The following is a 27379-nucleotide window of genomic DNA, read 5'->3' as shown; positions in this document are numbered from 1 at the left end:
ATATGCCAGAAACGGAGCTGGGGGTTCTTTGCAGATGTTACTTGTTTCGTCCTTGTAATAGTCCCAGAGAGCTGCAATGTAGCAGCTGGGTGTTTGACCTCAGCTCCCGTGCTAGGCCCGGGGATTCCATCAGTCCTCCGAGGAGGTCACGGGCCAGCCATGGGGGAGATCATGCCCTCTGGGCTGCGCTTGTGGGAGGATGGGATAAGAAAGTGCTGGAACACGGTCGTGTGGCCGAAGTGGGTGGGTGTCCGGAAAGCGGCTAGCGATCGGGGCAGGAAGGGTTAATGTGCAAGAGAGGAGTGATTCTCAGCTGGGGGGTGGGGAGGTTAGAGGGCACGCGGAGGGGCTCCAAAATGGAACGGATGGATGTGCTGGGGACAGGGAGTGCCATCGGTTGGGGGTGGGAGAGCCGGCGAGAGCGGGGACCAGAGCCAGCCAGGGCCGCTCGAGGAGACTAGCAAGGCACCTGGGACTTCATCCGAGGCCCCACGGAGCCACTGAAGGGAGCCTTCAAAATAATAGGTCAAATACTCTTAGGGTAGAAGAAATACGAAATCGCACGCGTTCCAGAAGGTGCAGAAGTCGGCCTCCTCCTGCTCCCCCTTCTCCCCAGAGGCGACCACTGCCACCCCTTGCCTTCTTATCTGAAGAAACTCCAGGTCTCCACACACGTACTTCCGTAGTTTAAAACTCGTTCCGTGTGGGCAGTGCTCTGCTCTCACCAGCTTCTGTAGTTCCAAGGGCCTTGGGGCACATTCCTTCCTTCCTTGGCCTCCGCCCCCAGTCTAGCCGCCTATGGTGCCCACCCTCGAGAGAGGAAATGGAGGCCCTCAGAGGAGACCAGCGGGCCCTGCCCCTGTGCAGGATGTAGGTAAACCGTCCAGGCCCGGTTCTGGAGAACACTTAGGGGCTACACTTGGTCTGCAGTGGGCATGGAGCTTTCGCTTAAGCCCCACGGCCCTGCTTTCTTGGCTCTTTGGCCCTAACCATTTCTAGTGACACCAGGGGTCTCTACCTTAGGTAAACCCAGCAAACCCTCGGGCTGAACGAGGAGACCTGGGCGGGACAGTGTGTCTTCCACGCCAGTAGAATACATGACTGAGGCCGGAGGTGCCTCCTGTGGTAGGACCCCGAGGCTGGCCTCTGCCTTTGGTCCCATAGGCCCAGTGGCCAGACTGAGCCCAGGAGCAAGCAGAGTGACCTGGAGGACAGTGGGGAGAGTCTAGACTGAATTTGATCTAAGGGACATAGTGGGGCTGTATGTTACCATGGTCTGCGTGCTCCCCAAATTCCTCTGTTGGAAGCTAAGACCCGGTGGGACAGCTTTTGGAGCCTTCCAGAATGGGAAGCCGTCATAAGAGGCTCCAGAGAGCTGATGCCCCTTCCACCAGGTGCGGATAAAGCCCAAGGCACAGTCTCTGAGCCAGGAAGAGGGTTGTCCCCAGAAGTTGGCCGCGCTGGTGCCTGGGCCTTGGGACTTTTTTTTTTTTTTTTAAGATTTATTATTTGACAGATCACAAGCAGGCAGAGAGGCAGGCAGAGAGAGAGGAGGAAGCAGGCTCCCTGCAGAGCAGAGAGCCCGATGTGGGGCTCAATCCCAGGACCCTGGGATCACGACCTGAGCCACAGAGGCTTTAACCCACTGAGCCACCCAGGTGCCCCACCTTGGGACTTCTTATGCAAGGGGTTCTTTTTATCTTTTTTTCCCCTTAACTTATTTAAAGGCTTTATTTATTTATTTGAGAGAGATCACAAGTATGAAGACAGGCAGGAAGAGGGAGAAGCAGGCTCCCCACTGAGCAGAGAGCCCGATGCGGGGCTCGATCCCAGGATCATGACCTGAGCCAAAGGCAGACCCTTAACTGACTGAGCCACCCAGGCAACCACATGAATACGATTTAAAAACAGCCTCCCAGGGGCACCGAGTTCCCCAGCGGGGAGCCTGCTTCTCCCTCCCACTCCCTGCCCGTGTTCTCTCTCTCAAATAAACCAAATCTTAAAAAATAAAGGACAGCTTCTCCTATTACCTTACTAGAGTCCGTAAGCTCGTGAGGAGACATGGAGTGGTCAGGAGGGGCTAGATTATGCTACGGTAACGTCCCCCTCCCCAGATTCCAGCGTCTTAACACCGGCAAATTCTCGGCCCTGCTGCGGGTCTATAATGCGTCAGCTGCGGCTCTGCTTCCTGCCATTTCTCTCCGTGGGACCCCGTGACGGAGGAGCCTCTCTTTAGGACATGGCCCGTCCCCATGGCAAAGGGAAAAGAGAGGACAGCCATGTCCTTTCCCCTTGCATGTCACTGGCTAGACCAAGTCATATGGCCATGCCTGATGGCCAGGAAAGGGGTCCAGAGCTCAGGGGTGAGGTCAGGGATGGAGAACTTCGTTTGAAGTCAGTGGGACAGAGATGTTCTAAAGCGTGGGAATGGCAAAGGTGGTCGCTGAGAAAGAACAGGGTTTGGGGCGACCCGTGATTTAGACAGAGCAGAGGAAGTAGAGGTGGCCAGGTGGCCGGGTGTGGGCCTTGGGTGGGGAGGAGGTGGAGTGGGCCATGTCGGGGGAGACCAGTGTTGGTGAAGCTGATCAGAGCAGTTTCCTGGAAGGAAGGGGTGGAGTCAGGGGGCTGAGAAGATAATGCGCGGTAAGGAACGGAACCAAGAAATGGGGCTGCAGGGGCGCCCGGGTGGCTCAGTCGGTCAAGCGTCTGCCTTCGGCTCAGGTCATGATCTCAGGGTCCTGGGGTCGAGCCCCACATCAGGCTCTCTGCTCAGTGGGGAGCCTGCTTCCTCCTCTCTCTCTGCCTGCTGCTCTGCCGACTTGTGATCTCTCTCTCTGGGCCCAATAAACAACTAAAAAATCTTAAAAAGAGAGACGGGAGCGGTGGCGGCTGGAGGGAAGGCAGGGCCTGGGGCGAGCCTGTGTGTTGCTTCCACCCTGGGCCAGAGCCGAGAGGCTGCTCACCTGCCCGGGACAGGGAGCCCCGAGGGGAGGGGTGGGTAGCGCAGGCCAGAAAGGTGATCCACAGAGTGGACCCCGGGGGGCTTGCGATCAGGGATCTAGAGCCCCGGGGGGGAGGCCCAGGGGGCCCGGTCCCCACTGGGCACAGGAGGAGGCCAGACTCCAGCTGCCGGGAACCAGAGGGGCCTCCTGCCCAGCGCGCTTCTATTTTCTCTAAGAGGTGAGAGAGCAGGTGGGTGGGGACGTGGGAGACGGGGAGCCGGTGTGAGTGCTTGCTCTGCAGGAGAGCGCCCACAGGCCCCGAGACGCTGCGTCAGAGGCCCTGGGTCTCCCTCAAGATGTGTTGCCATGAGTTTAAAAGGAGATCCGTCAGCAAGTGGGACGGAGCTCTGCCAGCACGCTGCAGCTAGTCCCAGGCTGCAGAGTGGGCGGAGTGGGCCGTGCTTGGTTTAGGAAAGGATGGGGCTGAGTTTCACGGGGGAGGGGCCAGATGGGGTTAAGGAGGGAGGTTTCTGATGAGGGAGTCGCGGCAGGATGGATATGTAAGGTGGGGGTCAAGGTTGAGAGGGGGGTTGGGGTCAAGGTCACGGAAGACTTGAGTTGGAGGAAGTTTGGGAAGGTGAGGCAGCAGCAGCTGAGGTTTCAGAGGCGGTAAGGTTATTAGGACAAGGTGACGGGCTCAGCCATGGGAGCCCGCTGCTGAGGGGAAGGAATATAGCCGCCAAGGACAACCTTGCCTGCTGTCACCTGCCCCCAGAAGCCCTTGGCCATGGGCAGAAGCAAGGCGGGGGGTGCGGACTGCCTTGCCTGCTCTGTCAACTCCGAGCCTGTCCACCAAGTCCCACTGCTGACTGCGGGCTCCGTGGTCAAACCCGGGCCTCAAGGGCAGACTTACTTTCTTTCCTTTTCCTTTTTTTTTTTTTTTTTTAAAGATTTATTTGAGACAGAGAGAGAGAGCATGAGAGGGGAGAAGGTCAAAGGGAGAAGCAGACCCCCATGGAGCTGGGAGCCCGATGCGGGACTCGATCCCGGGACCCTGGCATCATGACCTGAGCCGAAGGCAGAGGCTTCACCCACTGAGCCACCCAGACGCCCTCAAGGGCACACTTGAGCAGAGCCACCAGCCACACAAATAAAGCTCCACTCCAAACGAGACCAGGCTCGTGGGGTCAGGCCTCGGTGCAGGACGAGGAGGACCCCAACCCAAAGCATCCACCCTGTTCAGGAGGGGAATGGCTGCTGAACCCTTTCCTGCATGGAAGGCAGCCAAGAAGTTGCCTTCTCCAGCCACACAGAAAGAACCCCGAGCTGCTGCCTCCTCCATCCCTAGGACCCTTCTACGTGGTCTGCAGACCTGCCTCCCACTGCTCGCCCTGAGCAAAGGGCTGGGGCACCAGCAGGTCTCCTCTTGGGGAGGAGGATTTGATCCTGCCCGGATGCTTCCCGCAAGAAAGGGCTCTGCCTTAGTTGTGGGGCGAGGGTGGGAAGAGGGGACTCCTCCCTCTGCTCCTGAAGAGCCCGTCCCAGAGCCTCAGGGATGCACCCCAGCTCCCCCTGAAGGACAAGTGCCCAGGCCCGCGAGGTCTGCAGGGTGACCAGCAGGTGGCGCCAGAGGGAGCCGCCCCAGCGCTGGGGGGGGGGGGGGAGACCCCAGACCCTGATTCCAACACCTCCCGGCCCCTGGAGCACTTGGCGGGAGCTCCCCGGAGGGGCCGGCTGGGTGGGCGCCACTCTCTCCCCTGCGGGGTCCTCTCCCTGACCGGGGGTCCAGGAGGGCTGACCGCCAAAAGGCCATCTGGCCACTTAGACTGGGGTCACATTCCTATCAGCTTGGACCTCTCCCTGTCTCAGTTTCTCTCCACCTGACAGGAGGACAGTCCGTAGAGCTACCTTAAGATTTCAGGGGTATCCACGAGGCTCCCTTGTGACGCAGACGCCAGGCCCAGGTGGTTTCAATGCTCAGAAGTGCTTTATTGGTAAGTGCAGCTCAGAGTTAAGGCACGACGTGGCTGCCTCCAGGAACCGGAGGGACAGGAGTGGACCCAAGCAGCAAGCCCTCCGTGGGGCCCGGCTTGCCGGCCGCTGTCTGGGCCTGGGGCTGGCCCTCAGACCCCACCCCCAGCAGCCCTAAGGCTGTGTTGAAGAGGTTGATGGGCGTGGAGCCATCGGTGATGAGGGCCGACTTCAGGCCCAGGCTCTGGAGCAGTTTTACCTGGAAGCGCAAGAGGGGAGTGGGAGGGGGACTCTGCTCCTCGGCCCCACCCACATCCCTCTGCCACCAGGGCTGCCACCCAAGCCAGCCTCCCAGGAGGAGTCTGGGGTAAGCGGCGAGGAGGGGGAGCGGGGAACCTGAGGTTTCTTCCTGGGGCCTAGGAGGCCTAGAAGACCCAGCCACCCCCGTCCTGCCTTCAGCCTCTCACGGCTCACCCCGGGTTACGGCCATGGGGTCCTTTCTGGTCCTAAACGCACTGGGTTTTGTCCTCTGGGTCTCTGTCCTTGCACGGTCTCGCAGGAGGCTCCCATCAACTCTACACTGACCTCAAGTACCCCCTCCTCAGAGCCGCTCTCCCTACACCATCCAGCGGCGCCCACCTGACTTCCTTCAGAGCACTGACCACAGACTGGTGGCTCCGCCACTTCCTGTCCATCCCGGACGGAGCTAGTGCAGTGCCCAACAGAGGACACCGGGCATGGGTATAGGCCTGTCCCATCTCCGCCTCCCCCAACCCCCCTGCCCCCAGCGCTGCCTTCTGGGTTCCAAGTATGGTCCCGAGGGACACACACTCTCCTGCTCCCTCCCCAGTCTCACCTGCATCTCTGGCCCGGCCACTGCAAGATCCCGGATGGTGCTGGGGCCCAGGGCCTCGGTCATCTGCTTGAATTTATTCACCTCCACCTCAGCCAGCTGCTGCGCCTTGCTCACCTCCAGCTCCAGCTGGGACCGGGCGTAGGCTAGTTCCAGCTCCCGCACTTTCTGCACCCGCTGGAGCTCAGCCTCCTGGAAGAGAGGGAGACGCAGCATTCTTTCCCTTGTGGGGTCCCTGGGACCGGTCCAGCAAGTCCCCCTAAGCAGCAGGCCTGATGGACCAGAGGCCAAGGGCTGGAACTGCAAACGGCTGGTCGACTAGCTATGGATCCTGGCTGGGCTACCTTTTAAGCTAGTGAGCAGCGGGAGTCCTTAATCTAAGCCGTGGTTTCCTCATCTGTCCTATGGATATACTACCTACCCCTTAGTGGGATTTCAAGCATTAAGTAAGACCATGTGTGTAAGACAATGCAAAGGCTGTCACAAAACTGGCCAACATTTGCACGAGTGTTACACACGAGACAGGGCAAAGGACTTCATAAACCACGCAATATTTAAACAGGGCTTTCAGAGGGGCGCCTGGGTGGCTCAGGTGGTGAAGCATCTGACTCTTTCAGCTCAGGTCATGATCTCTGGGCTGTGAGATCAAGCCCTGTGTGGGGCTCCAAGCCAGGCCTGGAGCCTGCTTGTTAAGCTTCTCTCTTTCTCTGAGGATGAGCTAGAGGCGATTATGCTCCGCGAACTCAGTCCATCAGAGAAAGACAATCATCCTATGGTCTCACTGGTGTGTGGCATTTGAGACACAAGGCGGAGGGTCAGAGGGGAAGAGAAGAGAAGAAAAAACGAAAGCAGAGAGGGGGACAAACCATAAGAGACTCTTAGTCTCAGGAAACCAACTGAGGGGTGCTGGGGTGCAGTGATGGGGAACCCCCAGTCCCTGCCCTCCCACAGGCATCGCCCCCACTCACCGTCTCAATGGCCAAGGCCTCCGCTTTCAGCTTGGCCTGCAGCACGGAGCCTTCCCCCTCGATGCGCAGGGCCTCTGCGCGGGACTCAGCCTCTGCCTTGGCGGTCCCCGTGCTCTCCACGGCGGTGCTAGGGGTGTGGGGAGGGCGGGGAGGAGTCAGGGGACACCCAGGAGGACGCCCGGCCCGGCCCGGCCCTCCCCAGCCCTGACTTCCGCCAGAGCAGTGTCCCTCGTGCCCACCCCCCACCCGCCGCTGCCGCAGAGGCCCAGCCTTTTCGCCTCCAGTCCTCAACCCACCTCAGAGCCTCCAGCTCCAAGAGCTCCCTGCGAGCCTTCTCAGCCTCCGACTGGTCCAGGATCTTCTGTCTCTCGAGCCGGCCGCGGGCTTCTTGCTCAAGCCTCTGAGCCTCGTGCCTGGACGGGAGAGGGGACAGGGCCAGGGAAGACGCTGGCATGGGCCCGAGCTCCCACCGAACTCCACAGGCAGGGCCCCACGCGGGCGGCACTCCGCACACAAACAGAAGACGGCTGCGCACGGTCCCGCCTGGCGCGATTCCAAGCACGGGGGATGCGGCCGCGACCGAGGCCCTTGCTCCCAGGCAACTGACCCTCCAGGCAGGAGAACCAAATGAACGTGGGTGATTTCTGACAGGGACAAGTTCCCTGAAAACGGGTTTAGTGACAGCAGGGCCAGGCAGAGAGGGTGCTTTTCAGGAAGAAAGAGGCCCTCCAAGGAGCGCTCTAGGGTGGAAAAGCATTGCAGGCCCAGGGAACAGCCAGGGCAGAGGGCCCTACCGTGGGAACCCCGCTGCGCCCTCAAGGGGCAGAAAGGAGCGGGAGGGGTGGGGATCCGAGCCCTGAGCCGGGGAGAGGCCGGAAGTGGATTTGGGGTTCTAGCACAAGCAAGACAGGACGCCACTGGCGCAGGTCGGCACAGGGTCGTACTTGAAGTGGCCCACGCTATCTGCCAAGGGGGCCGGCCGGCCGACTGGGGCGGGGATGCCACGGCTCCCAGGTCCTGGCCGAGGGCTGAGGGCGAGGGAGGAGCGTGGACAGGTCCAGCGCACGGCGGGCAGCGTCAGCAGCGGGCGCCCCCCCCCCCAGGCCGCACTCACTTCGCAGCCGCCTCCTGGGAGTTGGTGGTGATCTCGATGGCCAGCTGCACGCTGCGCTGCAGGGCGTCCCGGGTCCGCTGGTCCACGGGCTCCACCGACTGCACGTCCACGCTGCTGACCACCAGTCCGTTCTGGGCGAAGACCGCCCGGTCCCGGGGCTGGGGCAGGGTCCTTCCCTCGGGCCCCTTGGTTTCCAGGGTCTCAAAGCCGAAGACAGCCGTGCGGATGATGCGGGCGGAGTTCTTGTGGAAGTCGTCGAAGGTGACGGAGGCCACGGCCCCCCGCACCCGGGATGCGATGGCCTTGCAGGCGTCACCCACGAAGTCAGGCACCGAGAAGAGCTTGGTTGTCTCTTTAGGGTCCTTCCGGTCACTCACCTCGAAGTGCCTGTGAGCAAAGAGGCCCAGAGTGGGGACGCTGCTTTCCTCCAGGACACAGCAAGTCTCTCGTCTCTGAAAGGGACTCGGACGCCCACCCTCTATGACCGGCCAGGGTCTCTCAATGGAGAGGGTGAGCTCCTGCCCGCCACGCGCCCAGGTGGGTCCCACCTCATTCTCTCAGCCACCCTGGGAGGCAGGGATGGGCGTCATTCCCTCCCACAGACGAGGAAATAGAGGCTCAGGGAGGTCAAGGGACAGGCCCGAAGTCACAGGGTTGCGGCACGGTGGAGAGCTCAACTCGGGGAGCGTGACTCTGGTCTGCGCTCTTAGCGGTCCTGCCCCCAAGACGGCCACACCCATCTGCCCCGTCACAGTCCTGGCCAAGAGGGGGCGGAGGTGGAGCCCAGCTTCCGGATGGGACCCCCGCCCCTGCGCCCCAGCTCCAGGCGCTGCTACTAACTACATGTGGGGTGTGGGGCGCTGCTCTGGTCCTCACAACAGCCCCGGGAGGTGGACGGTGGCCGTTCTCATTTTACGGATCGGGAAACTGAGGAAAGTGCCGAGTCCCTTGCCCACGTCCACAGCCAGCAGGCAGCAGGGCTGGGACCCAGGCAGCGAGCCCCTGAGTGTGTGCTTGTGACAACGGCCCACACAGGTCCCCTCCGATGGGAACCTTGCCCTTCCGTGGTTGGCTGGACACCTCTGGCTGGGGAGGTTTCCCCAACCACGTCCACCAAATGCTACTCCTGGGAGGGGGAGCCTGCACCTTCCCGTCACCCGCCTTGGGCATCGGGCTGGGCTTCCTTCTCGGCCACGGCATGGAGTTGGGCGTCCTGCCCCACGGCGAGCGCGGCACCACGGACCGCGCGCTCCCTCCCTGCCGCTCACCAGTTGTAGGCGAGCTGGAGCTGCAGCCTCGCGTGGTCTGCCGTCTCGATGGTGATGACGTCTGTGAAGAAGTCAGGCCCGAGCAGCAGGCAGAGCGCACGGCGAGCGTGGGGACGCTTGGGCCTCCCGGCCGAGAGGGACAACACGGTGAACTGCTCTTCAGGACCCAGCGACACCAGCTCGGGCCCAAAGACCACACTGCAGAAGGAGCACGGAGTCGGACACACGGAGAAGCCCTCCCCCTCCCCCCCCAGTCCCCTTACCCCCATCCCCCAACCAGCCCCTCCCCCCAGTCACCGGTCCCACCTCGCCACCAGCTCCCCGCGGCCCGCCCCCCACCGAGTCACCCGGCCCACTTCGCCCCCCCCACCCCCCAGCCGGCCCCTCACCGAGCCTTCTTCTCCCTGTAGTCATACACCTGCACAGCCGCGTTGTGGGGGACCCGGTAGCTGACCACACGGGTCTTGTTCCGGACAGCGGCGGGCTGAGGGGCCTTGGACGACTCCCTCTCCCCCCTGTCGGCCAGAGGGTCCTGCCCCTTGTTCAGCAGCTCCTCCACCCCGGGGGGCAGCTCCTTCTCCCACAGGACCTCGTCCTGGGTCAGCATGTAGGTGCTTCCGATCACAGCACGTACCTTGACAGAGGACACGGCGGGGGCGTCACGGGGGCGTCCCGTGGGAGGGTGAGGGGGAAGGACCCAGCCAGCTGCCCCGAAATAGAGCCGGTCTCGGGGCAGCCGAGCGCGGCGGCTGGGTTCAGTCTCCGCAGCAGCTCTGCCCGCGCCGTCACCGGGGGCAAACAGCCAGGCTTTAGGTCCCCCGTCCACAGAACGGACCCGCCCCCGGCCACCTCCCTAGGTCGAGGAATGCAGGACCTCGCCCAGGTCTAGTGCTGAGAACCGGGTCTGTGGTAAGGGTTCAATCTGGTTTCTTCTGGAACTTTCCTGCTCGGGGCAACTTGGAGGGCATCCTGGGGACAGAGGCAGTCAATCCTAGGAAACCGGTCACATCCACTAATGTTCCCTGGGATTCTGAGCTCTACTTCCAGGTTGGACTCTTAGAACCGCATCTCCAACCTCTTTCCCTAAGTCAAACCAAGGTCAAGGCTTCCGATGAGGGGACGAAGAGGAAGGCTTCCCCCAGGATGAGCACATGGGAGAGGGTTCTTCATGGGTTCTTGGTGCTCCTAGGCCACTCCCCGGTCAGACCTTTATCCTGGGACCAGAGTCCCCATCCTAAAACCTGGCTCATCACCTCCCTTGGGGGGTTTCGTCACACTTAAAGTGAGCTGTTTAATACGGTGCCCGGGTGGCTCAGTCAGTTAAGCATCGGACTCCTGATTCTGCCTCAGGTCACGGGAGATCGAGCGGCCCTGGGCTCGGCACTGGGCTCGGCCCTGGGCGCGGAGCCGAAGATTCTCTCTCCCCTTCTCCCTCTGCCCCTCCGCACTCCCGCTCTAAAAAGCAAGAGGGGGGGCAAACACTCCCCAGAACGCCCTCACGCCTCCCGGCCGGCCAGCTCAGCCGGCTCAGATGCCACGGTCAAGGCTGTCGAAGTCCCCCGCCCGCCCCGCACCGCGCACCGGTCCCGGCAGCCCACGCAAGCCATCTCCATGGCCACGGAGCGGTGCAGGCCCCCATCCCCAGCTCTTACCCTGCCGGTCTTGACGTCCTGCACGTAGATGCCTTCATTCTCGTCCAGAGGGATGGCCTGACGCTCCTCCACCACCTCCACCTTGGCAGACGGCACGTACTCCAGGGGCCCGCGGATAAGCCAGCGGTCCCCAGCCTGGCGGGACACCTTCTCGCCTTCTTCTCCCTCCTCCAGGGGCTGCAGGGCCCTCAGCAGCAGCCCCTGCTGCTCCGACAGCACATACACATCCTGGATGCCTCGCTCCAGCCGCTCTCCGGGCTGGAGGAAAAAGGACTTTTCACCCTGGGGGAGAGACGGGGGGTCAGGAGCGGGCGCTGCCCACGGCTGCGTCCCTGACTTGCACCCCGGACAGCCCTTCCTGCGGCCACAGGCTTGAGAACAGGAGCCCCCGAAGCTCCCCCCACACACTCCTGCCGTAATACAGTGAGGCACTGTCTGGACCGGGGGACTCTACAAATGCCTGCAGACCTCACGTGGGCCAAACCACCCTTGACAAATTCTGTTCACGGTCATGAGCGGGACCTTCGCAGGCTTGACAATTCGGAAGAAAGCTTCGGTTGCCGATTCTCCCATGCCTTGTCTCCTTGGGATGGTGTAGTCTGGGCACTGGCGGACCCTGCCATCGGGCCAAACCTGGCTTTTTTTTTTTTTTTTTTTTTAAATTATAAGTTTGAGATATAATCTATAGGCTATAAAATTTGTTCGTTTAAAGTATACAATTCAGGGGCGCCTGGGTGGCTTAGTCGTTGGGTGTCTGCCTTCAGCTTGGGTCATGATCCCAGAGTCCTGGGATTAAGTCCCGCATGGGGAATCTCTGCTCAGCAGGGAGACTGCTTCTCCCTCTTCCATTCCTCCTGCTTGTGCTCCCTCTCTCGCTGTGTGTCTCTATCAAATAAATAAAATTTATAAAAAGCAGAACTAAATTATAGTCGCTGCTTAGCATAAATAAAGGATACAATTCAAATTACTGACCTCTACCTCTGAAACCTATAATACCTTAGATGTTAACTGAAACTGAAATTTTCAAAAAGGGGAAAAAATAAAATATACAGTTCACGAGTGCCTGGAGGGGCTCCGTCAGTTAAGAGTCTGCATTTGTTTCAGGTCATGATCCCAGAGTCCTGGGATCAAGTCCTGCATCAGGCTCCCTGCTTAGCAGGGGATAGGAGAAGTAGTAGTAGTAGTAGGGAGCCTACTTCTCCCTCTGCCTGCTGTTTCCCCTGCTTGTGCACTTGAGAGCTCTTGCTGACAAATAAAATCTTAAAAAAAAAATATATATATATACATAAAATATACACACACACACACACACACACACACACACACACACACAAAATTCAGAGGTGCCAGGCTGGCTTGCTCAGTGGAACATGCAACACTCAATCTTGGGGTTTTGAGTTTGAGCCCCATGTTAGGTGTAGAGATTACTTAGAAATAAAACCTTAAAAATAAGTAAATAAGGTATGCAGGTTAGCTATTCTGGGCTGTCCACAGAGTTGTCCAATCACCACTGTGCTCTAACCCCAGGATATTTTCATCACCTCGAAAAGCCCTGTACTCAGCAGCAGCTAATGTCTGTCCATCCCTACTCGCTATAAACGATCATCTATCTATGGATTTACCCATCTGGGACATTTTACATAAATGGAATCATGCAATATGTGGTCTTTCTATGCGTGGCCTCTTCTGCTTAGAATGTTTGTTTATCCGTGGAGCAGCAGGTGTGAGTACATGCTGATCGTTAGTACACGAGCATCAGTACACACTCGTTTCTTTTTATAGCTAAAGGATATTCCACTGTGTGGAGAGGCCACAATTTGTTACCCATTCATCCACTGACACACATCCGCGCTGTTTCTGGAAGCAAAATGTTACAGGGACGCAGAGACACTCTTTCCTTTACAAACTGTCTGTGCTTTCGCTCCAGGGACACGGTTAAGTGATTGCAAGAGAAGCACACCGCTCCCAAAGCCTAGAATATCTGTGGTCTGGAGCCTCGCAGCAGATCCCTGCCAATCCCTGGCAGGCCAGTGTCTCGTTAAGGGAAGGGCGAGGCAGCAGGTGGGGAGAAGTACAAACCCAGAGGTCTGTTTTGTGCAGGACAAGGGCAAAGTTTCCAGGATGGCAGGCACGGACGGGCCCCCAGAGGGGCCTGCAGCGGAGACTTGGTGTAAACGGAGGTTGGGGGACACAGGGAGACCCCTAGGACAAGTGTCTCGAAAGACAGAACTCGGTGTGCAAGTGCACCAAGGGAGCCAGAACAAGCTTGATGCTTCTAGAAAGGGGACCTGGGGTGGGAGGAGGGAAGGGAGGGGTCCCAGGGCCTCACAGCCCTCAAGGGCGTCCAGCCTTCCCGGAGAGCTGGAGGCCTTTACCTTGACCACACGCTTTTGCCCCAGCTGGTTCTTGCCGTCCAGTCCAACTGGGTCGAGGATCACACAGTAGTTGTGGGGGCCCAGCGTGGTGATGGGCACGATCCCTAGCACCTCCTCGTAGACGTCTGGCACGTGGGCCTCCGTGTCCTGCACGGTCACCAACCACTCCTCCCCGGTACGGCGGCTCACTCCTCGCAAGTCTCGGAAGTTCTGCCGAGCCCGGAGGTGCAGGGCCGTCTGCGGAACAAGACATCAGGGCACTGGAGCAAACCGACCTCCGGTTTCCTCAGGGGAGGGAGACCCACCGGCCACCGAGTGCTCGCGCGCCAGAATGCCAGTCTCTACCAGCCCAGGAGGACCTTTTAACCCTCAGAGGACCCAGGATGCTCCTCGGGGAGCGGACCTCACATTTTTCTGCGAGTGGCCCCAGAAATATTGCCTCTCATCTACTGTCACGTTCTTTGGCCACTAGGAGTGAGGCCTACTCCAGGGTCCCTTCATCGCCAGAGCACAGACCTTTTCTGTGAGGATCACAGCATCCACCAAATCCAGAACCTCCTCGAACACCGCTGGGAGATAGGCGCCCACTGTACGGACCAGCCATTCTTCTCCTGGGCCAAGGGTGGAGAGGAGAGGGTCGAAGGTCACCCGGCCTGCTCCCCAGCTGCCCCATCCCGCAGCCCAGACAACAGGCGAGATGCCGCGGCCTCAGGTGCCAGAGCCTGACAAGAGTGCCCACTGTAATTCTTTTCCGAGGCCAGAGGAAAATCCAACCCTGACCCTGGACAACAGGCAAAGCCACCTAAGGGCTCACAAAGGCTGCCATGCCTTCTCTGAGCTCCAAAGACGAACTCTTCCCTCCCCCCGAAGTAGGCAGCACTGCCCCTAAGAGAGGGGGAGAGACGGTCTCGTTTCTAGAAGGAGTAAGAGCGCCCTTGCTCACCATAAAGCCCGGGAAGGAACCTCACTTCCGGGCCTCAGTGAGGTCACAGGAAGAAGGGGACTCCCAGGGCCTTGAGGTGGCTCGGGGCCACATGAGTTCCCATTTGTAGAGCATTCTGAACCACACCTGGCACAGACGGGGAACCTCCCAAGGGCCAAATACGATTGCTAGTTGTATACCAACGCCCGCTTTGCGGATCTAGAGAGGGGCGCCGACGGCTGCCCCCCGGCCCGTGGTAAAGGGGAGGGGAAGGAAAAGCCAGGTCAGCACGTTCATGGGAACAGGGTCAGGGCAGAGGGGACAGGACGCTGGGTGGGGGAAAGCAGCCACGGGCAGCCCCCAGAAGCCTCTAAGACATAGCAGGCAAGCTCTTCCTCCCAGGCTGCAAGGGGCCATCCCCACACCCACAGGCAAGACAAGGCCCGGCCACCCCGTCCGCACCGCTCCGTCGACCCCACCTGTCACCCTCTCCTTGCCCTCCCGGTCCCAGCACTCCTTGCGGGCCCTCAGCCGCAGGGCCTGGTTCTGCTTGATGACTGTGGCCTGAATGATCTCCAAGACCTCCACCTCCTTCCGGGGGATGTAGGTGCCTGGGAAGGGAAGGGGGTGCAGAGCGTGAAGTCCGGCGGGATCAAAGCCATCATGGAAATGCAGGGAGCCTCAGACCCAGACGCCGGCCACGCAAGGCACTTACCAGGTCCTTCAAATAGCCACTCGTCTCCGGCCACCACCTTGTCTCCGCTCTTATCCACAAAATCCAGCAACGCCTTAAGATGGAGGGCAGTGTTGGGCAGAACCACCTGTAGGGGCGTGATGTCCTGACGGGGGAAGAAGGGAGGTCATGGGACATTCAGTACTGTGGCCCCTGGAGTCAAACCCCATTCCCTGGAGGTCAGAGGCCACAGTGTCAATCTTTCCATGTCCCCAGACAAACCCCCAAGTGGAATATGCAAGCTAGGGGTGCTCCCAAAGCCATCTGGTCTGAAGAACAAAGACAGGTGACAGAGCAAGCGGACCCACGGCCAGTGAGCCAAGGACACGTTCCTCCAAAGGAGGCGCTCAGAAGTGGTTCTGAGCTACAAATCTGCGCCTCATGTGCACCAGGGCCCTCTGGGGAGCATTAAGGAAGTGGGAAGCCTGAACAGCTGTAACAGACACACTTTGGGCACGTGGCTTTGCTGGCAGTGTTGCTTCATGGTCACAAAACAGCTGCTGCCCTGGAGACATCACATCTCCCTTTGTCAGGAAGGGGCACCTGGCAACAAGTACCCAGACCTTTTAGAAGTTTCTAGAAAGATTTCTACGAGTAGGACTTCACTTGGTCTTTGGTTTGAGGGAAGCAGGAAAGCAAGCAAAGAGAGCCAAAGAGAGGCTAAGAGACATGCTCAAGGTTACCCAACTTGTAAGGAACAGGAAAAGGACTTGAACCACCGTCTTCCTGAAGCCTGCCTGCCCGCATGACTCTGCCCAGAGTGGCCCTGAGGTGGAGGAGGTCAGGTAACTCCACTCTCCCCACTGGCCACACATGGGGATGGAGGCAGAGCTGGAGGCTCACCAGGCAGGCAAGCCCTTCCTTGATGCCTTCCGTGTACACGCCCCAAAGCTGGCCCGTGGCAGCAGGAGGTGGGGGGGGTAGGGCACAGGCTTCATGGATTGCAAGTTCCAGCAGGTGACAAGACAGATACAGACCTTTCTCTTCAAGAAGACCGTGGATGGTGTCAGCGGGAAGAGACAGAGGCAGCAAAAGCCCAAAGGAAGTTAGGAAAGGCCCTTCAGAAGTGGCATCTGAGCTGGGGTTCAAAGGAAGAGCTGGCTTCGGATGCCAAGGCGTGGGAGGAGGAAATGGGGCGCATTCTGGAAGGAACATAGAGACCAGCAGGTCTGTCCCCTCCCAAATCTACTCTACCATCACTTCCTGCCTGGTCCATCACCAGCTGCGTCCGCCTTTATCCACCGCTGCCATTTCCCTCGCCTAAGCTGCCGACGCCTCTCACCCGAAGGATGGAAAGTTCTCACTGACTGGTCTCCACCGGCCCCTTGTCTCCTTCCGGTTCCTTCCCTCCCCACGTCACTGCGGGCTTCCAACTCGGGTGACTGGTACCCAGTGAGATCATCACATAAAACTGGGAATGAGGGAGAACAACAGACGGGGCGGGGGGAGAAGGGCCATCAGGCTGCAGGGAGGCGGCCTTGGGGCTTTGCCAGAGTGCGCGCAGCGGAGGTGAGGGCAAGGACCAGACGCAGGGGCTTACGAGGAAATGGGGCCGAGGACATCAAGTATGGAGTATGTAAGCAAGGAAAGAAAAGGCAGTAAATAGCTAGAAATCAAATTTACAGGCCACTCCTAAAGGTTCACACTTTTAGATTTGGTGTACATATCCTGGGATCTGGCAAATCTTAGTAGTTTCTACCCTTTTTTTTAAAAAAAATTTAAGTAAGCTCCATGCCCAACGCAGGACTTGAACTTATGACCCTGAGATCAAGGTCAAGTCACTTTGGCTGAGCCGTCCAGGCCCTCCAATATTTTCTACTCTCAAGAAAGGCAGCAAACTTCAGCATGCACCACAGACAAGTACATTTGTGGCAAAATTTTTCCCTATAAACTGGAAACACCCTAAAATATACTCAAGAGGAGAATGGCTGAGCTCATGCAGATCATATGGAATTACGTATTGCAAACCAGACTTATGCACCGAAGTGCAGAAGTTCATTCAAACTACACTGGCAGGGGCACCTGGGTGGCTCAGTTGGTTGAGCGTCTGGCTTCGGTTCAGGTCATGATCTCAGGGTCCTGGGAAGGAGTCCAGCTCTTGAAAGAGCTGTAGTGATCAGAACAGTATGGTACCCACACCAAAATAGACACGTGGATCAATGACACAGGACAGAGAGCCCAGAAATAAAGCCTTGACTGTACGGTCAATTAATCTTCCAGAAAGGAGGCAAGATTATGCAATGGGGAAAAGTGTTTTCAACAGATGGTGCTGGGAAAACTGGACAGCTCCATGCAAAAGAATGAAACTGCACCACTTTCTTACACAAAAATTAACTCAAAGTAAATGAAGGAGCTAAATGTGAGATCTGAAACCATAACAACCCTAGAAGACAGCAGAGACAGTCATGCCTCTGACATTGGCTATAGCAACGTTTTTCTAGATAGGTCTCTTGAGGCAAGAGGAAAAAAAAAAAGAAGCAAAAATAACCTATTGGGACTACATCAAAATAAAAAGTCTCTGCATAGCAAAGAAAACAACCAACAAAGCTAAAAGACAACCTACAGAATGGGAGAAGAAAATTGCCAATGATCTCTCCGACATCCAAAATACATGAAGAATTTATACAAACTCAACACCAAAAAGTAATCCAATTAAAACTGGGCAGAAGACATGAATAGACACTTCTCCAAAGACCTCCAGATGGCCAAAAGACACACGAAAAGATGCTCAATATCACTCCTCAGGGGGATGCAAATCAAAACCATAATGAGCGATCACTTCACACCTGTCAGAATGGCTAAAACCAAAACCACAAAAAACAGTGTTGGCGAAGATGTGGAGAAAAAGGAATTCTTGTGAGCTGTTGGTGAGAAGGCAAGCTGGGGCAGCCACTCTGGGAACAGTATGGATGGTCCTCAAAAAATTAAAAAGAGGGGCGCCTGGGTGGCTCAGCTGGTTAAGCATCTGCCTTCAGCTTGGGTCATGATCCCAGGGTCCTGGGATCGAGCCCCACACCGGGCTCCCTGCTCAGTGGGGAGCCTGCTTCTCCCTCTTCCTCTGCTGGCTCTGCCTGGTTGTGCTCTCTCCCTCTGTCAAATAAATAAAAATCTTAAAAAAAATTAAAAATAGAATGGCTCCACAATCTAGTAATCAAACTATTGGGTATTTACCCAAAGAATATGAAAACACTCGTTTGAAAGGATACGCGCACCCCAATGCTTACTGCGGCATTATCTACAATAGCCAAATTATAGAGAAAGTTCAAGTGTCCAGCAGTAAAGGAATAGATGAGGGACACACATATGATCGGACAGGACTCGGCCATAAAAAAAGAATGAAAACTTAGGGCGCCTGGGTGGCTCAGTCGGTTAAGCCTCTGCCTTCGGCTCAGGTCATGATCTCAGGGTCCTGGGATCGAGCCCCCGCCTTATCCTAGGACTCGCTGCTCAGCGGGGGGTCTGCCTCTCCTTCCCCGCTCACGCGTGCTCGCTCACTCTCTCTCAAGAAATAAATAAAATCTTGAGAAAACAGGAGGAGAGTGGAACATGGTAAGTATGTAGAGGCAGGCGGAGAGAAGGAGAGAGCGAGCTGGTTAGGAAGGAAGAACCGCTGAACAGGGCCTGGTTTGGAATGAACCGTTCAACGCATCAGCTACGTGTATTCCTGTCATCTCAGTGACTCTGTCCCCACAGCCAGGAAACCGCTCTGGAGTCTGAGAACAGAAAGGACAGGTGAAGGGTCACACTGAGCCAGGACCAGGCTTTGCCGGGAGTCCGGCACGCGAGAGACTTAAAATGGTAAGCTTTTGTTGGAGTAGGACAGACCGACCAGGAAGAGGACCTGAGGGACGGGAGAGAAGACAGAGGAGGAGCCCTGGGGAGCCCTGGGGACGCAGGAGGCCCAGGAAAGGGAGGCGGACGGTGAGGAGCTGGGGCTGAATGTCCCAGGTAGGCCAAGCGGGAGTAATACCAAGTCCTCACTGGACCAGGGGGCCGGAGGGGCTGAAGCAGAAGGAAAAGAGGCAACGGTTAGGGCTGAGGGCAAGAAGGCCAAGCCAGGGGCGCCTGCGCGGCTCGGTGGGTTAAAGCCTCTGCCTCTGGCTCAGGTCATGGTCTCGGGGTCCTGGGATCGAGTCCCGCGTCGGGCGCTCTGCTTGGCGGGGAGCCTGTATTCACCCCCGTCCCCGCCTGCTGCTCTGCCTACTTGTGATCTCTGTCTCTCTGTTAAATAAGTAAGTAAAATCTTAAAAAAAAAAAAAAAAAAAAAGGCCAAGTCATTGACAGGGTTATTGCAAGGACATTAGTGAGGTTCCCGGGGGTCAAAAGTGGAGGAGGGAAGACAGAGCACGCCGTCAGCGAAGCCGAGGAAAGCAGCCCGGGGCGCCGAGGGGCGAGAGCAGGGGGTGGGTGTGAAGGGAGCGTCTCCTTGACGCCGGGCTCTGCGGAGGGGGGAGGAGGGAGGAGGAAGAGCCGCGGCCCTCCTGGCCTGGAGAACGCGGGCGGCGAGAGAGTGAGTGGTGGTGGGCGGGGGGTCCGAGGGAAATTCAGACACTGGGGCTGAAGACCACCCCCAACACACACACACACACACACACACACACACACACACACACACACACACTGCTCCCCACCCACAGGGCAACGGAGCTGATCTGACCTGAGGTCAGACCTGGGTATGGAGGATTTGTGGCTTTTGATAGTTTCAGACTTACACGGAAGTGGCCAGAATAGTAGAAGGAATTCCCGGAGGCTCCTCACGCAGATTCCTCAAGGGTTAACATTCTAATTACCCGTCAGCACTTTCTATCCGCACAGGAACACAATTTTCTCCCCAAGAGGCTGCCACTAAGTAGGCAGGAAGGTCTCAAGCTCCCCGGGGTGGGGGGCGGGGGGCGTGGCAGTGCCTGGAGTCTTCCGGGATCAAGAGGCCCCGGTGAGTAGAGGCGCCCAGAGCAAACCAGTATGAACTGGCGAGGAGGAGAAGGCAGATGGACATCAAGGCAGATGCCCGTTTGCTTGGGGCCCAGGGCCCGAGGACAACGTGCACAAGGGCCGGGCCAGGAGCACAGGCCAGTGACGCCTTCTGGCGGGGCAGTCCCCGGGGTCGGAGCCCGGACCACGACGCGTCCACCACTGTGGGCACCACCCACCAGTGTCTGGCACCATTTGAACGAATGCCCACTCTTGGCAAAGCCATTCTGCACCACACTGGTCAGGAGCTTCCAGCAGTATCTGGAGCCTGCAAGCTCAGGTGGGGAGATGGGCGGCCAGCTCTCAAAGGAGGGGCAAGGGTGGGGGCCAGAGGCAGGTGGAGGAAGCAAGGATCTGTCCTTGGTGAGAACCAGCAGGTGCCCCCCCCCCGCCCCCTCTCCCTGCCCCCGCTTGTGTCCCTCCGAAGGCCACGCAGAGCCCTGGGACAAGGACGCATGGTCACGGAGGAAGCCAAGTCAGGTACCTTTTCCAACACCTCCCCTGGATACAGGGGGAAGGGGTCCTGGGTCAGCCGGATCTCTAGGTCGGCATGGCGGAGCCGCACTTGCCCTGTGACGTCGAACAGCACGGCGCCCTGGGGGTCCCGGGACACAGGATTGGCCACCGTGCAGTAGTGGCGTGGAGGGACAGTCACCATGCGCAAGGGGGCAAACAGGATCCTGTTGAAGGGTGAGAAGCAGTGTGAGGACCCAGGGGGCTTCTGTTCCCACTTCTGAGAGGGACAACGAATGGGGAGAAAGCTCCAAAGTCCCCAACATATCCCTTGGAGTCACACAAAGGGAACAAAGTTTGCTAGGGGACTCCAAGTCTTATCTTCTGAGACTGGTCAGAAGACTACCCTGCCTGGGGACAGGAAGGAGACGGATGATCCTATCAGCCAGATGAACAGATGCCCCACGGCCAGGTCCCAGCACCCACCTCTCATTGTCCTGCCGGATGTAAGTCTTGGGTCCGACCTCCACGCGGGACACGTTGCTGTTCTGGTCCAGCACGTGGATGTAGTGGTACGGGGGAATGCGAATGATGGACTCTTCGGTTGCCATGGCGACTCCAGAGACCAGGGCAGCAGGCTGACAGGGGGCGGGGGCAGAGACAAGATGAGCACAGGGGTGGGGTGGGAAGTGCCTGGCAACTGGCAGCACCAAGCCTCATGCCCAGCTGGGGATGGGGGAGCCCCCCCCCCAGTTCCTGTCATTTCGCCCTGTACCGTGCCAAGCTGGGCATCGTAGCCCATGCAGACCCCTGCTGAGAACTGCTGGACACAGAACCACAGAGGCCCAGGGGTCTCTGCCTGTTCCTTTCCTTTCCCACACTGCTTGCCGCACTGGAAGGGGCTTTAGATCAAAACTCTGGAGCTGCGGGTTTGGGCCACCTATCCCTTGGAGTCACGTAAGGAGAACGGTTTGCTAGGAGACTCACACTCTTATCTTCTGAGACTTCGGTCAGATGTTTTGGAAGCCACCACCAGAAAGGAAGGCCACCTCCTCCACTCTGCGGTTCACCCTTCCAAACCGAGAGGAGGAAAGGGGAGAGGAGGAGGGTGTGGCTTCCCCAGGAGAACCCGGCGGAGGCCACGGAATCACAGAACAGAGGCGAGGCCCAGGAGTTCTGCTTCATTTACACAATCTGTAGGTTTCTGTTGCTGCTGTTGAACAATTCCGAGTTTCCAGACTCTTGCAGAAGCCCCATACCCGCTGCCCCCACCTAGCAGAACCCGCCAGAGCCAGCCAGGTCGCACCTGCTCCCTTTGGACGGGACACGAGCTTCCCTGCTTACCACAGTCCCCACCTGCTGTCCCCACTGTCCCACACCTGGGCCACCGCACACACATGACCTGCCAGGCTCCTGCTTAAAACCCTGTAACCTCAGCACCATCCAACAGAACTTTCTCTGATGATGGACATCTTCTGAAGTCATGCTCTTTGGGCTGCCCACGTGTCACTACTGAATACCGGTGAGGTGACTGGTGTAACTGAGGAATGCAATATTACACTTGAATGAAGGTAGCCAAACGAGGCTGGTCGATCCCAGATTACAGTGTCACTCAAAGTGGCGGAGTCCCACATAGGGACTCTGAATCGTTCCAGGCCACCCCGCAAGTCAGGGGTACCACTGGGAAGAGAGTCCTGAGGGAATGGCTGGTCCCGTCTCTCTCCGGGGGCAGCATGGACAGTGGTTCGGGGCCTGGAGTCCGCCAGACCGCGCCCGCTTACAGTTCCAATTTCCTGCCTTACACCGTTTCCGTAACGTCTTACCTCATTCTGAAAGGTTATGGCTTTGATCACTTTCCTGGTACACTTTTCAGCCCTAAAGGGATGTTCTCTCTCTCTCTCAACTTGGTATGGGATTTGACCTTGATACTCTCCTGTGGCTCCTTCTTATGGGACGTTCCCGTAACCAGTAGGAACGGCTTTTCTAACACCAGAGCTCCCCTTTCTGTTGTGTTCAGGTCAGGTCTGAAAATCAAGGGGCGGGCTTTCGGCTTTCCGGGATGGGTCCTCGTCCTCACTCTCACCTGGACCTTCCGGTTCCTCTCTTCGGCCCAGCCCCTCCCAACTATGGTTCTGAAGCTGCTCCCTGGTGAAGCCCCTGAACAGCGCCCAGGGTCCCTTCCTGGTTGGGGTCACCTCAGACAATCCCCTTTCCTGGGCCTGTAAACGGAGAACGGATGGGGCATCTACTCGAGTTCTGTGATTGAGGTCATCCTAAAGTATGTGGAACAGAGCCCGGCTCTTCATGTGGCTTCCTGCCGGAGCTCCAGCTCTCTTAATCAGGGGGTGCGGCCTGGCACCAGAGGGTCCCCCCCACTGAGTGGTCAGAGAGACGGCAAGTCTCCTGTCACCCCAGCTGTGGGGCTAGGAGAGCAGCAAAGAAGCGGCACGTGACAGCCAAGTAAAGCCTTTTCCAGCTGCTCCCTGCCAAGTTCTCCGCGGGGTGGCAGCCTGGCCAGGAAGCCAGATGGGGAGGCTAAGGGCTATAAGCGGAGGTGTGGACAGGGCTCATGAGGCACCCCCCCAGGGAAGTGCTTAACAGTAGAAGGCCATGCAGGCCTGGGAAGCAGGCCCCAGGAAGAGCCTCCAATGAGTGCTTTTTGGACAATCCTCCACTCCCTATGGCTGAGGCCTCTCCACCATCTGTCACCCCAGCTGGGCCCAGTCAGGGGGGCTGAGAGCCTCGCCCAGCCCAGTGAGTCAGCTGCGAGTCCTTCTAGCTGACCTGCCTGTGCTTCCGCCTTGTTCCAAAGCCAAGGCCCTGTCTCAGTACCAGGACCGGGTCTTAACCCACCACGCCCTCCAGCCGGGCCTCCCACCTAGACCACCGGCTCTTCACCCACGAACAGTGGGTTCTTGCTCTTTAACTCTGATCATCTGCAGAAGGGAGCCTTGAGATAAGGCCTCTCCAGGGAACCAGGGAAACGACCGGACTCAGGCACCATGTCTGTCACAAGGCCCAGATTGAGACTTCTGTGGTTTACCAGACACATACAGTCAGAACCTTTTCTTCCCAATGTATGAGGACCCTCAAAAAACAAGAGTCAAGAACTGTGTTGACCTTGGGAAGCTCCTGGGCACTACACGGGTTTGACCCCCGTGACTCCAAACCCACGTAGGCCTCCCTTCGGCAGCCCACGTAGGCCTCCCTTGTAGGCCTCCCTTGGGCGCCTGTTTCCAGGATCCGCCCCCTTGCCCTGGGCCATCTCTGCTAGACAACACGTCCCTCGAGGGTCATGAGACTCCTGCAAGAGCCAGCCAACTTTTGCCCAAAGCCTCAGGCACAGCACCATCCCTGTGACGAAAACAGGAAAGTAATGGGTGGCCGGGCAGAGAACGAAACATGCTACGAGCAGGGGTTCAACCTTGAGTGAAGAGGTGGTTCTTGACCAGCGTCTTGGCTCAAAAGGGAACCGAACACTACGGTTTTCCGGAGTTTCTTTGGTCACTACCGGTCAGCTACCTTCAGGATCAACTGTGAGCACCTGGCAGGGACTCCATGGGCAGGTGTCTCGGGGACCAGCTCATTTCTTACTGCGTGCTGCTCTGCGTCGGGTGGGGTCCACCTCGCCTGAAGCTTGTTAGCGAGGGGACTTCTTGGGCCACAAGAGCTGCAGAGCCGGCTGGCATTTTAACTACATTCCTTTCGATCTGGGCGTACCTTAAAGTCCCAGCAGCTCTGGCCTCAAAGAGCCACTCTCTGCCCTGGAGGTCTTTGAAAACCACTGATCTCTGCAGATTCTCACATCAGGGCTGTGGGGGGGCAAGCACTGCCTCCCCCACTCCCCTACCCCCCACCCCCGCTGTAGGCTCTACACCCAGCGTGGAGCCCAACACAGGGCTTGAACTCACGACCTTAAGATCAACACCTGGGCTGAGGTCAAGAGCTGGATACCAGGGGCACCTGGGCGGGTTAGCAGCCGACTCTGGATTTCAGCTCCGCTCAGGATGTCAGGGCCATGAGACGGGGCAGTGCGTTAGGCTCAATGCTCAGCGCGGAGTCGGCTTGGGATTCTCTCTCTTCCTCTGCCCCTAACTCCATCCGCTCCCTGCCCCCCAACCACCTCCAGCCTCCCCCCCAAGCGCTCTCGCTCTAAAATAAATATAGCTTAGGGGCGCCTGGGTGGCTCAGTGGGTTGAGCCGCTGCCTTCGGCTCAGGTCATGATCTCAGGGTCCTGGGATCGAGTCCCGCATCGGGCTCTCTGCTCAGCAGGGAGCCTGCTTCCTCCTCTCTATCTCTGCCTGCCTCTCTGCCTACTTGTGATCTCTCTCTGTCAAATAAATAAATAAAATCTTTAAAATAAAAAAAAATAATAAAAAAATAAATATAGCTTAAAAAAAAAAAAAAAAAAGAGTTGGCTGCTTGACAGACTGAGCCACCCAGGCACCCAAAGCGCTGCTGTATTTAAAAGCTCTCGCGCTGACTGTAATACCCAACAAGGAGGAGCAGTCATGATCTTGGGCCACTTGCTAGCTCGGAGTCGGAGCCTCCCAGACTGAAGTGGGAAGAGGAGGAACCATTTCCTGGGGCTGAAGAGATCAGTGGCCACAGGAGGTCTCCAGTGCAGGGGAGCTCAGAGGGTGGCTGGGGGGAGGGAGGATCAGGAAGAGCACAGATGAGAAACTGTTGGGGGGGGGGGTCGGCCTTTGCTTATTCTCCTCCAGCCCCCTAGCCAACACACGCCCCCGGCCCCAAGCAGGCTGGAAGGTGCAGGGGAGGCCCACGGCCGTCACCAAGCCCGGGTTTGGGACAATGAACATGACATTTGGCGTAAACAGGGTCTCCTCTTTGCAATTCCCTGACTGTAAACATTCTAAGTTTCGGAGAAACCAAGAGTACCAGGACTCAGGGACTGCACAGAAGCGGCTTACACACTGGCTTGGTTTAAGGAAATTATTTCCAGCTTTAGGGGACCAGAGTGGACGTTTAGGACACTTTATCTCCCAGCAATGATGTTTAAGAGCAAAGTTTTAGGACCTCCTCCTCCTAGGAAAGAGGAAGCCGTCCTTCCCTCCGAGCTCCACAACTACCTCGTGGAAGAGCAGCTCGGTGGCCTCGCTGGGGACAATTCTGCCAGCTCAGGATGCTGCTTCTATCCTCATCCTACCTCCCGGAGGCTCCCGATTAACACTCGTTCCTGGAGAAGACTGCCTAGTGGAGAAGTGACCCAAGAACCAGGCTTTAGAACCCCGGACCCAGATCAAGGTTTTCTAAACTCGTTTCATCACAGGACCCAGCCCAAGAGTGTGGCTCTGACTCACGCAGATTCCCAGGCCTGACCCAGACCTGCTGCACCAGATTCTGGGGGAAGAGACCCCAGAACCTGGGTCTTTGGCAAGAGCCCCCAGAGAACAGCTCCCACTTACTAAGGACTTAGACTGTGCCACGTGTTAATTGCCCTTAACTGATTCATCTAATCCTAGAAGTTAAGCAACACGGCTCAGGGTCACCCAGTGTTCGAAAAACAGGCTCGGAATTCAGCCCTTAGGCTGGAGGAGCTGGAAACCAGGAAGTGGCCAGGCTTTTCCCGAAGAAAGGTTCTAGACACAAGAGGACTCAACCTGGGTCGGGCGGAGTATTCTCAAGAGACCAGCCTTTTACAGGCCAGCATTTTCTGCTTCAAGGGCAGTGGGTGGTGGGGGGCAGTCTCCATCCGACCTGGAAGGCGAAGTTACCTACGAGACCTCAGGCGGTCCCCGGGGCCATCCACACAAGGTGGCTGCTTCACCCAGAAAGCCTCACCCTGGGGCAGGCTGGGAGCCCTGTGTGCCAAAGGTGGAAACAGGCAGGAGCTCCCAGGGAGAGCTTTCTAAACAACCAGCTTTCTCCTCACAACCCAGGGTCCGCCCGGGGGCAAAGAGCAGACCCCACGGGGCCGTCTGCCTCAGTCCACCACCATCCTCACCTTCCCAGAGGTTGAGGGGGGCTCTGACATCTCCACAGGCACAGGCCGGCAATCGAGGAGTTTTGCATTCCTTCCTTTCACCCTCCCCAAGAGAGAGCCTCGCTCACCAACCTCCACGCCTTCTAGAAGTCAAGCCTACCCCAGGATGGCTTTGCCAAGTACTTCCCACAGGATCTGCAAGGCCCACGGCTGGCGTAACCTTAAGCGAGGCCAATGGGAAAGCCTCAACATGTGGCAGAGATGAAGGATGTGGGGCGGCGGGTAGGGACAGGAATCCCAGTCTGAAAGCTCAAGAGGACAGGACAGAGCCCAGATGCCCGGTGGGGGTGGGGGGTGGGGGGTGGTAGAGGCTGGCAGCAGGACCCAAGTTTCTTCTGCCCTTCCTTCTGATGTGGGAGCCTGGAGTTAACTGCCCTTAGCGGACTCATCTAATCCTAGAAGTTGAGCAACACGGCTCTGGGTCACCCAGTGTTCGAAGAACAGGCTCGGAATTCAGCCCTTAGCCTGGAAGAGCTGGAAACCAGGAAGTGGCCAGGCTGTTCCCGGAGAAAGGTTCTAGACACAAGAGGAGGACTCTGGAAGTCGAGAGGCCTGAGATTGGGGGGGGGGGGGGTAGGGAGTGTCGGCAAGGTAGGAAGCCCACCTACCTTTACTTCGAAGGGCAGGGGAAAGAGTCCAACACGAAAAGCCACACCGCCCCAGGGTGAGCGCGCAGCCGCCCTCTCCCAGGCTGAGAAGTCTTACCTGCCCCGGCGGCGCCGCGCGAGAAGGCGGGACGGGGCTCTCCGTGCCGGGACGCGCGGCCGCACCCTGCCTGGGCTGGGACCGTCGGGAGCGCGCCGGCCGCCGCAGACCACCCCCCACTTGGGATGGGGAAGCGCGGCCCAGCCCCGGCGATCACTTCCCGGCAGGGCGGCCGCCCAGGGGTGGGGCTTGGCCATTTAAAGGGCCCTCGCAGCTGGGTGTCCGCGCGCGTCCCGCAGCTGAGGGCGCTGCCGCTCGGGCCTCGGGAGGCCCCCGCCGCGCCGCCAGCTGCGAAGGGCCAGGGGGCCCGACCCCGGGCGGACGGGGACAGGTGCTGCCGGGGTTCGCCTCCGCCCCACGTGGCTTGAATTTCAACTTCCCCGTCGGGTGGCTCGGACCCGCCCCTCCGCCACGGACCGCGCTTCCGCAGCAGCCCACCCCGAAGAG

At 58.3% G+C, this 27379-nt stretch overlaps 1 protein-coding gene across 2 annotated transcripts; it reads right to left on the bottom strand.

Annotated features, from left to right (window-relative positions):
- Positions 1-4910: 4910 nt before the first annotated feature.
- Positions 4911-27300, bottom strand: MVP (major vault protein). 2 transcript variants are annotated; one of them, XM_082714483.1, is made up of 15 exons: positions 26933-27300; positions 20709-20860; positions 20254-20449; positions 14781-14904; positions 14545-14676; positions 13660-13754; positions 13144-13380; positions 10769-11050; positions 9506-9750; positions 9117-9314; positions 7849-8235; positions 7031-7147; positions 6735-6861; positions 5770-5958; positions 4911-5172 (listed from the first exon to the last, which is right to left on the bottom strand). In XM_082714483.1, exons 2-15 carry the CDS (start codon positions 20831-20833, stop codon positions 4954-4956), a joined length of 2673 nt encoding a protein of 890 aa, XP_082570609.1. In that variant the 5' UTR covers positions 20834-20860; positions 26933-27300; the 3' UTR covers positions 4911-4953. The 2 variants fall into 2 exon arrangements, with proteins under 2 accessions (XP_082570609.1, XP_082570608.1); XM_082714482.1 differs by lacking the exon at positions 26933-27300 and adding an exon at positions 21210-22123.
- Positions 27301-27379: the final 79 nt, after the last annotated feature.

The sequence above is a fragment of the Mustela nivalis genome, assembly GCF_964662115.1.
Source record: "Mustela nivalis genome assembly, chromosome: 19".
NCBI classification, from domain to species: domain Eukaryota; kingdom Metazoa; phylum Chordata; class Mammalia; order Carnivora; family Mustelidae; genus Mustela; species Mustela nivalis.
Note: the sequence above shows the minus strand (reverse complement) of the source record. Positions and strands in the feature narration are given on the sequence as shown.

Coding starts and splice junctions, on each gene's coding strand:
- MVP (XM_082714482.1), bottom strand. CDS start 21,407: ATGAAGCAGAACTCCTGGGCCTCGCCTCTGTTCTGTGATTCCGTGGCC. Junction 14,677..14,780: donor GTGGCTATTTGAAGGACCTG/GTAAGTGCCTTG, acceptor TTCCCTTCCCAG/GCACCTACATCCCCCGGAAG. Junction 11,051..13,143: donor GGCAAAAGCGTGTGGTCAAG/GTAAAGGCCTCC, acceptor TCTCTCCCCCAG/GGTGAAAAGTCCTTTTTCCT.